This window comes from Acomys russatus, chromosome 1 (assembly GCF_903995435.1).
Source record: "Acomys russatus chromosome 1, mAcoRus1.1, whole genome shotgun sequence".
Lineage (NCBI taxonomy): Eukaryota > Metazoa > Chordata > Mammalia > Rodentia > Muridae > Acomys > Acomys russatus.
The window spans coordinates 113711049-113725976 of NC_067137.1; the positions used below are offsets into that span (position 1 = coordinate 113711049).

The 14928-nt window shown below is 47.0% G+C and overlaps 1 protein-coding gene across 2 annotated transcripts; it reads left to right on the forward strand.

Moving 5' to 3' along the window:
• Positions 1–165: 165 nt before the first annotated feature.
• Gskip (GSK3B interacting protein) lies at positions 166–14928 on the forward strand. Of its 2 annotated transcripts, none has more exons than XM_051151038.1 (3): positions 166–251; positions 11887–12145; positions 14044–14928. In XM_051151038.1, the coding sequence occupies exons 1-3, from the start codon at positions 238–240 to the stop codon at positions 14203–14205; spliced, it is 435 nt and encodes a 144-aa protein (XP_051006995.1). In that variant the 5' UTR covers positions 166–237; the 3' UTR covers positions 14206–14928. The 2 variants fall into 2 exon arrangements, with proteins under 2 accessions (XP_051006995.1, XP_051007003.1); XM_051151046.1 differs by having other exon boundaries at positions 215–309.

Consider the following 14928-nt stretch of genomic DNA (forward strand, 5'->3'; position numbering starts at 1 on the left):
CGCGCTCCCGCCTCCGAGACGCTCCTGGCGCGTTCGCGAGACCTAGACTCCCTGCGCGCACTCGAGCAACTGGCGCAAGCGGAAGTGACGCCATATTGTGGGGCGGCAAAGTCTGGAAAAAGAGTCCGGGCGGGAGCATTTCCGGTACTGAATGGGCGGGGCCATTGTGGGGGCGGGGGCGGTGCCGGCGCCGCAAGTCTGTCTCCAAGACGCCTCGGGAAGAGAAAGAGGAGCAACATGGGCGCTCGCAGGTGAGTGGGCGGGCAGGCTGCTGTCCCTGGGCTCTGACCTCGCAGTCGCGGCAGGGTGGTGAGTGCCGGCAGACACCGGGATTCGGCCTGACAGGGGCCTGGGGGCGGGTCGGCCTGGGCTGTCCTCCGGGAAGTGGTAAGCCGGACGCCGCGGGATGTCGAGCGAGGACTGGAGGCTTGGCATTTCTGTCCGGGTTTTGACCGGTGCCTATTGTCAGCAAGTTGTTCCCCCACCTCATGCTGGCGTTATTTGCAAGGCATCCTGTAGGTCTGGTAGATTGCTGTTAGCAGAGCGCCTCCCGTAGTATGTATGCCACTCCGGCGACCAGGAAACTTGGGATTCCGGGCGTTTGCCGACAATACTGTTTTCTCGGTTAAATTCCGGCGCCTCCCGACCGGGTGGTTGCGGGGGGACCTCAGCGAATACTTTGTGCTGTCCGGGGAATCTGCGCAGCCGTATTTTTCTCTTTTTAGGAAAGACAATCCTTGCAGAGGCGCAGCTGGCTCCTTAGTAAGGCAGCCCCTAAAGGCCCGGAAGTCTTGCTGTCCTGGCTTACATTCCTGACACTTGACACTGAGCCACCTTGAACCTGCACTGCCCTCTCTGAGCCAACAATGCCGCCTCAGCCAAGTGTGAGCAGATTAATAATATAAACTCGAGAACTGAGACATATGAAATGATTTGAGCTGGGAAGGGATCTAAACAGAGTCCTGGATTGAGGAGACTGAATTAAAGAATTCTGACTCATGACGGCTACTTCTTCGAAATTGGTTCTTTTGGTTTAGTGTGGATTTTGAGACAGTCTTCTCACCATGTACCTCAAGCTGGCTTTGAACTCAAGTAGCCCAGACTAGCCTAGAACTTAAGTTCTTCCAGCCTTCGTCTCCCAAATGTTGAGATTTCAGGTTTGCAGCACCACACCTGACTCAGACTCTTTTTTTTGCTTGGGTTGTAAGAAAAGGCCCCTTGGCTGGAGGTGGTGGCACACAGCTTTAATCCCAGCACTCAAGAGGATCTCTGTGAGTTCTAGGGGAGCCACTCAAAAAAGGAAAAAAAGAAAAAAAAGAAAGGCCTGGCATTTTTAAAACGTGGTATTTTAGTCAGAGGTTTGGAGAGATGGAGGTAGTCAGATACTTGGATGTCTGAGTTCTTTTCCAGAGCAGAACACCACCTGCAAGGCTCATCTTACGAGTTGGTAAGTTCCAGAAACTTGAGGAGGGAGGAGAAGAAAGAATGGGAGCTGATGGTAGATGTAAGGCGTGTACGCCATTGCAGGGATGTGGGCTTGTGCATTGTGTGAAGTAAAAAGAAATACAACATAAGCCCGGTGGTGGTGGCGCACGCCTTTAATCCCAGCACTCGGGAGGCAGAGGCCTGCGGATTGCTGTGAGTTTGAGACCAGCCTGGTCTACAAAGCAAGCCCAAGACAGTCAAGACATAGAGAACCCTGTCTCGAAAAGAAGAAGAAGGAAAAAAACAAAAAAACAAAACAAAACAAAAACTGGCTTAAGTTTGCTAACTACAGTGATAATAGCCTGATGTGGGGCTTAGAAAACTAAAGGTAAAAATAGCCAGATCATCACTGAACGGACGGTGCTGTAGTCCAGATTCCATTGTTTGGACCAAAATAGAGCCATGAAGCTTAGAACCAATTGAGTTCTAGATATAGTTAGACACTAGTAAGACATTTTTGCTTAACATAGTGACACACACTTTTAATCTCAGCACTAGAAAAGCAGGTGCAGATGGCTCTCCTGAAGTTCAAGGCCAGCCTGGTCTACATGGGGAGACCCTGGCTCAAAAAGATGCTGAACCTTACAAGTAATAATGACAGTACTCTCATCCAGGCTTGGTGCATCACGCCTTTAATCCCAGCACTCGGGAGGCAGAGGCAGGTAGATGGGTGTGAGTTTGACACCAGCCTGGTCTACAGACCAAGTTCCAGGACAGCTAGGGCTACATAGAGAGCCAGGTTCCCCTAGTTTTCCTCCAACCTCCACATGTGCACCATGGCATATGTAAAAATAAATTTTGAGCCGAGCATGGTGGCGCACGCTTTTAATCCCAGCATTTGAGTGGCAGAGGCAGGCGGATCGCTGTGAGTTCGAGGCCAGCCTGGTCTACAAAGGGAGTCCAGGACAGCCAAGGCTACACAGAGAAGCCCTGTCTCAAAAAGCAAAATAAATAAATAAATAAATTTGAAAACAAACAAGACCAGGCATGGTGGTGCACCCTTTCTTCTCAGCACTTCACAGGCAGAGATTAGCTTATTTACAACTGAGTACCTGGCCAGTCAGAGCTACGTAGTAAGATCTTGTTTCAAAATGAACCAAAAAACAAAGAAAGAAAGGAAAAAAAAAAAAAGAGTATAAGGCTGGAAAGATGGCTCAGCAGTTAAGAACCACTGGCTGGCCGAGCATGATGGCACACGCCTTTAATCCCAGCACTCGGGAGGCAGAGGCAGGCAGATTGCTGTGAGTTCGAGGCCAGCCTGGTCTACAAAGCAAGTCCAGGACAGCCAAGGCTACACAGAGAAACCCTGTCTCGAAAAAAGAACCTGGCTGCTCTTCCATGGGGCCAAAGTCTAATACATGGCAGCTCACAACAGTCTGCAACTTCAGTCCCAGGGCATTCCCCATCCTCTTCAGGCATCAGGCACATACATGACGCACAGACATACATGCAGGGAAGACATCCAAAAATATAAAATAAATGTGTTTTTTAATTTAAAAAGTAATAATATGTACTAAAGGGTATGTGTGTGTTGCTATGCATCTATCCTGGGACCTCACATACTCAGCAAACATTGTACTGTTGAGCTATATTCCCAGCCCCAAGAGATTTTTTTTTTTTTTTTTTTTTTTTTAGACACAGTCTCATTGTCACTCAGGTTGACCTAGTACTTGCAGATGGGGCTCTCATTCACCATCTTTCTGCCTTGTGCCCGAGTGCTGGGTTTACAAGCATTTGCCCCCACACCTGGCCCCAGCATAATTCTGGAACTTGCCATGCACCCAGCACCGTTCTGAACACTCTGTCATGTTTCCCTGTCTAGGCTTGTCAGCACCATTTAAAGATGGATTTTAATGTTAGTTTCGCTTCAAAGGGAAGGGATGTTGAGACATCTTGCCTGAGTCCTAGAGCACGCAGCAGAGGCTCCTGCGCTGGCCAGGCTGCTTGAGAGACCGCTCAGTATAGCCATACTGCCACTATTTCACGTTGAGAGGATGGTTACATAGTATAAGCCATCCCTGCTGTCACTTGACACTAGTGCTGTTAACTGAGGAGCCACATTTGCTTTAGAGTATTTGTGATCCCTGCCCTGTTACTTTCTTCCCCACCCCACCCCCACACACACACAAGACAGGGTTTCTCTGTGTGGCCTTGGTTGGTCTGACTCTCTGTGTAGACCAGGCTGGCCTTGAACTCACAGAGATCCACCTGCCTCTGTCTCTGGAGTGCTGGGATTAAAGGTGTACGCCACCATACCTGGCCGTCAGACACTTTCCTGTCAGGAAACACATACCTGTCACTTGTCCTCTTCTGCCTTTACTGCTCTGAATGTGCAGTGCACTAAAGTAAAATCTAGTAAAGTAAGAAGTGGGGAAGAAAGGATCCAGAAGTCAGCATCTTGATAATTTCATGACTCTTCAAACTCAGAAATGGTAGCGCAGCCCAGAGTCACCCACAGATAGAGGAAGCAGAGCCCTGAATCACTTGTGTGGGTGTTTGAAGGATCCTTTGTGGACACTTCATATGAACTGTGTGGTGCTTGAGAGTAACACATGGCCCTTGGGGCTTTCCCACCTTTGAAGGTCCTAGCCACGGCGACTGTTCATTGTGGTGGAGCAGCAGGGAAGGCTTAAAGGGAAGTGCTGGTGTTTCCTTAAAATTATTTTATGTGCAATGGGTGTTTTGCCTTCATGCACAAATGTGCACTGTATGTGTACCTGATGTCTGAGGAGGCATCCTCGGAAGAGGATAAATTATTTTTTTAAGTGCCCTACTTACAGTTCCAAGAACCCACTTTTCTGGAAAGCTGTATACTTTGGGGCACCTTTTTGTTTCTTTGCTTGCTTGCTTACTTGCTTTAGCATGTAGTGCTAATAATCTTAGAATCTCATTTATAATCTCTGGGTTTTGAGAGCTACAAAGTCACTGCTTATTTTTAGTTTTGAAGACTTCCCATGTTAGCTAGCACCCTGCACATGTCCCCCCAAGCTTCCCCTTGGCAGAATGCAGTGCATTCCTGCACCTGCTGCCTTGTTTTGCCTCATCGTGGCTTGCATGTGTGTGTCTCGGTCACTGCTGAAGTTAAGAGTGCAAAGAAATTTTATCAGCATATAACTAAAAATAGATATTTTATAAGTGACTGGCTTAAAATCTTTAATTTCAGAAGTACATATGTGAGGCTGCAGCAGTGACTCAGTGGTTACAAGCACTGGCTGTTCTTGCAAAGGACCTGGGTTTTATTCTGAACACCCACTTGGCAGTTCACTCCATCTGTAACTCAAGCTCCAGGAAATCTGATGCCCTCTTCTGGCCCCTGTGGGTACTGCATGTACATGGTGCACAGACAAACACAAACAGAACACCCACACATAAAATAATTTTTAAAAATTAAGTATATGTAAGGCAAAGCCATTGAAAACAAATATAGCTGGTTGTGGTGGCACATGCCTTTAGTCCCAGCACTCCAGAGACAGGCGATCTCTGTGATTTTTGAGGCCAGCCTGGTTTACAAAGCAAGTCCAAGACACAGCCAAGGCTACACAAAGAAACTCTGTCTCAAGCTGGGCGGTGGTGGCGCACACCTTTAATCCTAGCACTCGGGAGACAGAGACAGGTGGATTGCTGTGAGTTCGAGGCCAGCCTGGTCTACAAAGTGAGTCCAGGACAGCCAAGGCTACACAGAGAAACCCTGTCTGGGGGAGCGGGGTTGGGGTAGGGGAAAGAAACCCTGTCTCAAACAAACAGACAAAAGGTAAAGGATATAAAGATTAAAACATGTTTTACCTAGGGGGTGGGCAGAGGCAGATGGATGGAGGCCAGCCTGGTCTACAAAAGCAAGTCCAGGACAGCCAAAGAGAAACCCTATCTTAAAAAAAAATGTTTGAGCTTTGTCCAAATTCCAAACAATGCTAATTATAACAGATTGTTATTTTTTCTCTTCAATTTTTAAATAGCTGTTTTTAAATGAAGTAAATTTGAACCTTTCATTTTCTGTGGAACAGATGCCACTGGTTACTTGCGCTGCCACAGCAACAGCCTGGCTTCTGAGGCAGATGCTTCTGCTTCCTGCGTCCTGCACTTCCCAGTGTGTCTCACGTTTGTTCAGAGCCTGTTTTTACAGCAAACAATGCATTTTGTGCCATAGGGAAGGTAGAATGTACTTTAGTGTTTGCTGTGGTCACAAAGCCTCTAACTGATTAAGAGGAGGAGAGCTGTATTTGGTCCACTAAACTAGCGCTGGACTGCACTGCTTCTCCTGACGGAAGGCAGAATGGCATACAGAAGGTACACTGTTGAGCAGGGCTGTCCCCCAAAGACACTCAGGTGACCCCAACAGAGCCCCACATCAGAAAGTTTCTGTCATCCTTAGCAAAGCTATCATGAAGGTTGATCCAATGACGAGGTCAGAATCCTTGCGACTGAGCCAAAGCACAGTGACTGGCTGTGTTGGGTGAGGGCCCAGGCTTGAATATACAAGCCTTTGTGCGGATGCATCATTCCAAACCATACCCAAGTTAAAAACTTAGAACTGTCACTGTCCCTTTAACTTGTGTGTGGTGCTGAGGATTGAACCCACAACCTTATACATGCTGAAGAAACATTCTGCCGCGAAGTCGCACCCCCCACCCAACACTCTTCAGTTATGTGTATGTGAGTACAGAGTACTCGTGCTCATCACAAAGTCACACACACACACACACACACACACACACACACACACACACACACACCTCACCTCAACACTCTTCAGTTATGTGTATGTGAGTACAGGGACTCATGCTCATGCCACCAGGTGCCCACAGAGACCAGAAGACACACGGAGAGGAGGAGAGGACCCAGAGCCCCGGAGCTGGAGTCGTAGGTGGAGTGATAAGCTGTTGGAACGGCCTGAAGTAGCTGCTGGAAACTGCACTCACTCCTCTGGAAGAGCAGCAAGCAGGCTTTCTGTTCCGTTTTTGTTTTTGCTGTTGTTGTTTTGAAACAGACAGGGTTTCACTATGCAGCCCGGACGGAAAAGCCGAGGGCAGACTGAATTATAACGCAGGTTTCCAGATCACTACATCCAGGACAGCACTCATCAGATAGCAGAGAATGCACAGCACCTGTGTCCATGTAAAGCAGTGCACAGAAACCACGATGGCAACAAACATGTCACCTGACACTAACCCAGGAGGTAACAGAAAGAGCAGATAGAATATCTAAAGCCAGGGGATGATTCCACATATTCGAAAAGGTAGAGAAAACTTTGAACAAGTTAAGCAGAAATGACATCTTAAAACAAATCAATGGGCCGTGGTGGTGGTGGTGGCGGCAGCGGCGGCGATGGTGATGGTGGCGGTGGTGATGGTGGTCGTGATGGTGGCGGTGATGGCGGTGGTGATGGTGGTGGCAATGGTCGTGATGGTGGTGGTGGCGATGGTGGTGGTGGTGATGATGGTGGTGGTGGTGATGGTGGGTGGTGATGGTGGTGGTGGCGATGATGGTGGTGGCGGTGATGGTGATGGCGGTGATGATGGTGGTGATAGTGGTGGTAGTGGCGATGGTGGTGATGGTAGTGGTGGCAATGGTGGTAGTGGTGGTGGTGGCAGCGGTGGCACTCCAGAGGCAGAAGCAGGCAGATACCTGAGTTTGGAGCCAGTCTGGTCTACAGAGGGAGTTCCCGGACAGCTGGGGGTACATAGAGAAACTCTGTCTCAGGAAAACAAAACAAAAATATCAGTGCCTTAGTACTGCAGATCTGCTAATCTAAAAATAGTAACAGGAACTTTCAAAATGGGACAAAGGAAAGGGCAAATGAGCAGCGCCTGAGGAGGAGGACCCCTGTGGGACAACAAAGGATGAACTAGAGTCTCCAAAGGAGAGGGACAGGCTCGGCTACTGCAGTGCCACCTAGCATACAGGAATCTCTGAGTTCACACCCAGCAGCAACTCCACATAAAACCAGACATGACATCACACACCTGGAACCCCAGCCCCCAGGTGGGGTTAAGGGACTAAACTGTCAGTTCATTCTTGGCTACACGCTGAGTTCTAGGCCTGTCAGGGCTACGTGAGACCTTGACCAAAACAAAAAACAAAAAAAAATTATACTATGGATTTTTAATATGTAGAGGAAAGCATATAACAAAATAGCCAGAGTTGTATAGTGTACTCTCATAAGGTTCCTGTACATGAAGAGCAATGTACCATCCATCAAAGCTACATTATGATAGAGCAAATGCCTTAAAAGCTGAAGCAACCACCAAAACCACACAAAGTTATAAGTCATTACACATGTGTAGTCCCGGCACTCTAGAGGAGTTCAGATTCATCCTCAGCTTCATAGCAAACTTGAGGCCAGCTTAGAAACATGCGTTTAAAAAAAAGGAAAAGAAAAAAAGGCCATTAACTAGAATTTTGAGAATTAGCCAGCCCAAATAGAACAACAAGGAAATGGAAGTAAAGCATGGGTGAGAAAAAATGGACCAGAGGACCATCCCCATCCTCCCCGGACACGCCCGCCCTTGTGCTTCGGCTAGACGGCCCTTCTCAGTGCTGTACTCATACCCTGTGCAGCCTCTGCTGTTCCCTGCCCCTGGAGAACCCTTTCTGAGCCGGCAGCGGTGGCACACTTCTTTAATCCCAGCACTCGGGAGGCAAAGGCAGGTGAACCTCTAAGTTCCAGGCCAGCCTGGTCTACAGAGTGAGCTCCGGGACAGCCAGGCAGCCAGGGCTACACAGAAAAACCCTGTCTCGAAAAACAAAACAAAACAACAACAACAAAAACCCTTTCTGCCGTTGGACTGACCTGTTCCATGAGTCAGGCCCTGTCCTGAGTTGCGTCAGACCATTGAGCATCTCACACAGAGACTGCTGTCCAGTGTCCTTGCTCTGTAAATAAGAACACCATGAGGCAAGAAGATTGTGTAGTCACCCAAGTACAGGGACACTTAATAGTAGAGCCTGTAGTTGAAGCAAAACATAGCATTGTTTTCTGTAGTTATGGGCTATTTACAATTAAGTGTATTTCTTTAGTTATGATCATATTTGTGGTCTTAATATTTGTATTAATATTTCATATACTGTTGTCTTGGTTTCCAAATTAGACTTTAAAATACTAGTGAATATCTTTAACTTAATAGTCTGCTTCTTAGAGAACACCCTGGGTAAAGCCAGGCCTATTAGTTGCATGCCTGTATCCCAGCACTTACAAGAGATGAGGCCCAGCCGGGCGGTGGTGGCACATAACTGTAATCCCAGCACTCAGGCAGAGACAGGCAGATCTCTGAGTTCAAGGACAGCCTGGTCTACTGAGTTAGTTCCAAGACAGCCAAGACTACACAGAGAAACCCTGTCTTGGGGGGAAAAAGTGGGGGAGGGGAATGAGGCCCAGAAGGTCATGGTCATTCTCAGCTACAAAGCAAGTTCAAAACCAGTCTAGGGAACACAAAACCCTGTCTAAAAATAAGAAAAGAAAAGCCAGGTGGTGGTGGTGCACACCTTTAATCCCAGCACTCAGGAGGCAGAGGCAGGTAGATGTCTGTGAGTTGGAGGCCAGCCTGGTCTACAAAGCAAGTCCAGGGCAGCCAGGTCTCTGTTATACAAAGAAACCCTGTCTCAAAAAGAAAAGGAAAAAAAAGTGTATCAGGGCTGGAGAAATGGCTCAGCAGTTACAACCACTTACTGCTGTTGCAGAGGATCTGAGTCCAGTTCCCAGCCCCCAACATGACTCACAGCTGTCTGTAACAGAAGGCTGTGTGCAATGCCATGACAGTGGATAATGGATTCTGTAAGTGCTGGTTTGAGCAGAAGCATTCCATGCACAGGAGGCAAATCCATACAGAGTATTGAGGGTGGAGTTCTAATGAAATTAGCCAATGTAAATCACTCTGCCACCAGGTCACTGGCTGGTCTGCTGCCAACAGATTTGGCACTCACTAGCAGCCATACCCAGGGCAGCCTTGGAGAGTAGAAGACACAGGAAGGGACTATATGCCAAGGAAGTACTCTGAACCCTTCAGATTGAACAAGCCGTGCCGATATCTTGATTTTATGCGTCATACCTCCAGAACTTTAAGAAAATTGAGGTGCTGCTTGCAGCTGCCATGTTGATGTTTACTTGCTCCAAGGCGCCATGTTAGTGGCCGTTTGTTACAGCATCAGTAGCAAGCACATACTGATAATTCTACAGAGTGTTTTTACCAAGTGCATTCTGCGTGCCAGGCACAAAAAAGTTCATTGTCATCAGGGTTCTGTATTTTAAATCTCTTTACCTCCTTAAAGCTGTTAGAGAGCTAGAGCAGCCACTAGCCACTGCCTTTGATTTTGGGTGGACTCCCAGAAAATCAATGAGAATGCTTTCTGTGGCCAGCACTGTCAGGGGACTCCACTGGCTCCAGTAACTGAAAAGTACAGAGGTTGGAAAGCTGGCTGGGCTCTCCTGCTTTTCGCTCAGTCTCTGCGGCTGTTCTCTTCCCCTTGTCAGCATTGTCCTTGGACTCCTGTCCTCATCTTAAGGTGGCTGCCAAACGTGTGCCGTGACTGGACTAAAAAGAGAGTGAAAAGGTCTCTGTGTTACTTGGTTAAGAGGGACTGTAACTGAAGAGCAGAGTCAGCCTCAGCTGCATCACCTGATGACTCAGCTGGGAAAGAGGCATTACCATTCCTCTCAGAAAATCTGGGTATAACTAGGCAAGGGAAAGGTGGTCCAGAAATAACCAAGTCTGTTACAGCCAGCAGAACAGTAAGTTCCGGGCTGGAGAGAACAGAGCACTTCCTGCTCTTCCAGAGCAGTGCGCGGGCCTGAGCCCCCAGCACCCACAAAGTGACTCAGCCACCTGTCACTCCAGCCCCAGGGAGCCCAGCGCCACCTTCTGGACCCCATAGGCCCCTGCACACATGCACAAGCACACAGACACACAGAAACATGCACTACATATAAATTAAGTCACTTTCAGAAGTTCTAAATCCCCGGCATCATTCTCTGAAGGATGCATGAAGTCCCCTAGGCATCTTCTCCTCTCTGGAACCCAGCTACCCAGTACCATCTGGTGGCCTGTTCTGCTAGCCTGTGATGCCATCTTGCAATTGCCAGCTCCTGCAAAGAGAATTTTATGAACATCTTTTTCATGGAATAGTTACTCTTTTTTTGGGGGGGGTGGTTTTTTGAGACAAGGTTTCTCTGTGTAGCCTTGGCCATCCTGTACTCACTTTGTAGACCAGGCTGGCCTCGACTCACAGTGATCCTCCTGCCTCTGCCTCCCGAGTGCTGGGATTAAAGGTGTGCGCCATCACCACCCGGCTCATGGAATAGTTATTCTGATGTCTGTAAGACCAAGGCAAAGACACAACATGCATGGTGTTTTGAGGCTGAACCCTTCCAAACTGATTTTTTTTTTTTTTTTTAAACCAGGGCCAAGCCAGTGACAGCATCAAATCCTAACCACTAAACCACCAGAGACCAAGCTGAATTTATACACTATATTAAATGGTCACATCTATAACCCAAACATAATTGTAATCAGTGTATTAATGGAATAATACAGTAACCCAGTTTTAGATTTTAGGTGCATAGCATCATCCATTTTCTTAGTTATGACTGTGAACTCTGATTTTAAACAAACCGAGGAATGCATATTAAAACAGTGAGCTCTTGTTCTTTGCCTCACAGATTGACAAAAGTTAAAAAACAGGGTGGGGGTTGGATAGCTTGTAATTCCAGCACTCATGAGGCAGAGACAGGTGGATCTCTGTGAGTTCAAGGGCAGCCTGGTCTACACAGAGAAACCCTGTCTCAGGAAAGAGAGAGAGAGAGAGCGGTGTTTTAAGGCTGGCAAAATAGCTAGCTCAGTGGATAAAAGTGCTTGTTGCCAAGCTCAGTGACCTGAATTCAATTCCCAGGACCCACCAGCTAAATGGAGACTGATCACCACACCGAGCCATGCAAGCAGGTGCCCAAACACACAGACGTCATGCTCCCCACCATTATGACATGGACTAAACTGCTGAAGCCAGCCCCAATGAAATGTTTTCCTTTGTAAGAATTGCTGTGGTCATGGTGTCTCTTCACAGCAGTAAAACCCTAACTAGACAGAAGTTGGTACCAGGGTCTGAGGTACTACTGTGACAGGCCTGACTATGCTTCTGTTTGGAGCACTGTGGACTTGTGGGCTTTGGGCTAGAAAAGCAGCTGAGTGCTTTAAGTGTGGCATACCGAGCCGTAGTAGCAGGAAATTGGCAGACAGCGGTGCTGGAGGTGATTTCACTTTGGGCTGGCTCAACAAGTTTCAGAGGAGAAGAATATTTGTATGTGGCCTAGAGATGGTTCTTGTGATATTTCAGTGAAGGATGTGGCTTTCTGCCCTTGTCCAATTTGAATATCTTTCTATTTAAAAAATTTTTTTGATTACTACTTTCTTGCAGAATGGAAACAGACTATAATCCCGTGGAGTTAAGCAGTATGTCCGGATTTGAAGAAGGCTCCGAGCTCAATGGGTTTGAAGGAACGGACATGAAGGACATGCGGCTAGAGGCTGAGGCAGTTGTAAACGATGTTCTCTTCGCGGTCAGCAGCATGTTTGTCTCCAAAAGCCTGCGCTGTGCAGACGACGTGGCTTACATCAATGTGGAGACAAAGGAAAGGAACAGATACTGCCTGGAGCTCACAGAGGCAGGGCTCAGGGTAACTCACTTTTATTTTTAGGAGAAACAAAAGGGCATTATCTTTATCATTTCATCAGAAAAGACAAAGAGGGACATTACATAAAAACCAGACATGGGTATCTTCAAACAAAACTTAAGAAATATTCTTCTCAAAATTGGAGTTAATAGGTGTTTGACTAAAACAGAACAGCTTAATTTAGGGGCATAAATGCATTTACAAAGTATTGATTCAGTTTATTTTAACCATTACCACCTAAACGAATTTCTTTCTTTCCTGTAGCTAAATGTGTCTCCCAGAATGGGCCCTGTGCAGGGCATGCACTTGTAGTTGAAGTATGTTTTTCAATTTTTTGTTTTTGTTTTTGTTTTTTGAGACAGGGTTTCTCTGTCTGTCCTGGACTAGCTTTGTGGACTAGGCTGGCCTCGAGCTCACAGTGATCCACCTGCCTCTGCCTCCCGAGTGCTGGGATTAAAGACATGCACCACCATCACCCAGCCCTAAGCTTTTCTTTACCCGAAACTTGCACTATACCAGGCTGTCCTTGAACTCAGAGATTTACTTGCCCCTGTCTCCTGGGATTAAAGGTATGTCTGTATTCCAGCTGGATCACACAGGCCTAGAAGGTTTTGGATGTGATTTCTAGCCTGAGCAGTCATGTTCTGAATTAAAATTACTCTACAACTAGATGGCATGTGGTAAGGCCAGAATCCACATAGAAATGGAAAGAGAATCCAGGCAGTGGTGGCATAGCCTTTTTTTAATCCCAGCATTCAGGAGGCAGAGCCAAGTGGCTCTCTATGAGTTCCAGGCCAGCCTAGTCTACAGAGTGAGGTCTATGGAAGCCAGAAAAAAACCCTGAAAACAGAGAAACTCTCTCTCAAAAAAGAAATAGAAAGAGAAAACTAACTTTACAGACTTGTTTGACTTCCATATATATGCCAGAGAGACAGAGGAGAGAGAGAGAGTGTGTATGTGTCGGGTGTGTGTGTGTGTGTGTGTGTGTGTGTGTGTGTGTGTGTGTGTGAGCACACAATATTTTTAATTCTTTGGAGATGAAATCTTTTAATCCTAGCCCTCAGGAGGCAGAGGCAGGTGGATCTCTTGAGATCGAGGCCAGCCAGGACTGTATAGTGGACCCTGTCTTTTTAAAATTTAAAAAAAAAAAAAAAAGGATAGCAGGAAGGAAGAAATGCTTAGTGGTTGAGCCCTTACCTCTTAATATGTGACCCTGGGTCCAATTCTCAGCAGCAGACTGGAATGGGGAAGCTTCATCCCTTGTATGTATACTGTAAGAAGGTACCTCGGTGTGGTAGATCATTGGTATGTATGGAGTTCAGTAAGGGTAGGTGCTGGAGAGAGAGCTCGGTGGTCAGGAATGCTTGTTTCTCTTGTACCAGTTTGATTCCCAGCACTCACAGCTACCTGTGACTGCAGCTCCAGGAGCTCCATTGCCGGCCTCTAGCCTCCGTGGACACCTGCACTCAGGTGCACACCAGCACACATACACACAGTTTAAAATAAAAATGAGGGTAAAAAATGGTTTTAAAGCCAGGCATGGGCATGCGCCCCTTTAATCCCATAACTCTGAGAGGCAGTGGCAGGTGGATCTCTGAGTTCAAGCCTAGCCTGATCTGCAAAGTGAGTTTCAGGACAGCCAGGGTTACACACAGAAACCCTCTCTAAAGAAAAAGAAAAAAAAGTTTTGAGATTTGAAAAGTACAGTAATATTAAAGAGCCATGGCGGGGGACGCATGTTGCGGTAGTGGGTATACTTACATTGATTGCTAACAGCGGAAATGCATATCGTCTGCTGAGAAATAGTCACTGCAGAACAAGCCCCTTCAGACACCTGGCTCTTGCCTTCTGTGCCAAGACGGAAGCTGATGCCTCTGCTCACTGCTGCCCTTCTCTCGTAGGTGGTGGGCTATGCTTTTGACCAGGTGGAGGATCATTTGCAAACCCCCTACCATGAGACAGTCTACTCCTTGTTGGATACACTCAGCCCTGCCTACCGGGAAGCATTTGGAAATGCACTGCTACAGAGACTGGAAGCTTTGAAAAGGGACGGACAGTCCTGACTCATTTTCCTCCTAGTGGGGCTACTGCTGGTAGAGAGTGCTAACATAAGACTTGACATCTTGCATATAATCCTTGTAGAAAGTGCATCGTTGGCTTATCTGCTTATCATTCCTTCACATGCAGGCTTTTGACTCCTCGGAACCTAATTGACTCATAAATTGTCTTGGTTTCAGATTCATTTAAGGGAATTTTGAGAGCATCACTGACACTGTCACTCTGATTTTTTCACACAGCCTCTCTGCGTTTCAATACCTGATCAGCACTTCATGCTCTTCCTACAGGGCTTCAACGCTGCCAGCACTCTCTTTTACATAGAAAATTCTAGATTTGCACAGTGATACAGAAATTAAAATCACCTAACTTCAGACCTGGATTCAGCCTGCTAAATCAGGGGTTTACTACTAGCCTGGACTGACTTTGTAGTGGTTATTTTGTTACTGGCCTTACTGGAAACAAACTGTCAACTAGTTTCCCCTGCACAAACACTGAAATTGACTGCTCTACTTAATCTACATAGATTACCAAATGCACTGATGAAGATGAACTGCTTATATGTCATTTAACTAGAATGAAATGAAAGGCAGGGACAGAAATAGTTCTCTATTCCTTGTTTGCAACAGCCAGCCGACCTAGAGAGGACAGACCGTGAGCAAATGAATGTAACAATTACTCATTTCCAAGCTATCTAAGCACATGAGCTAATAGAGGAACAGGCCCCACCG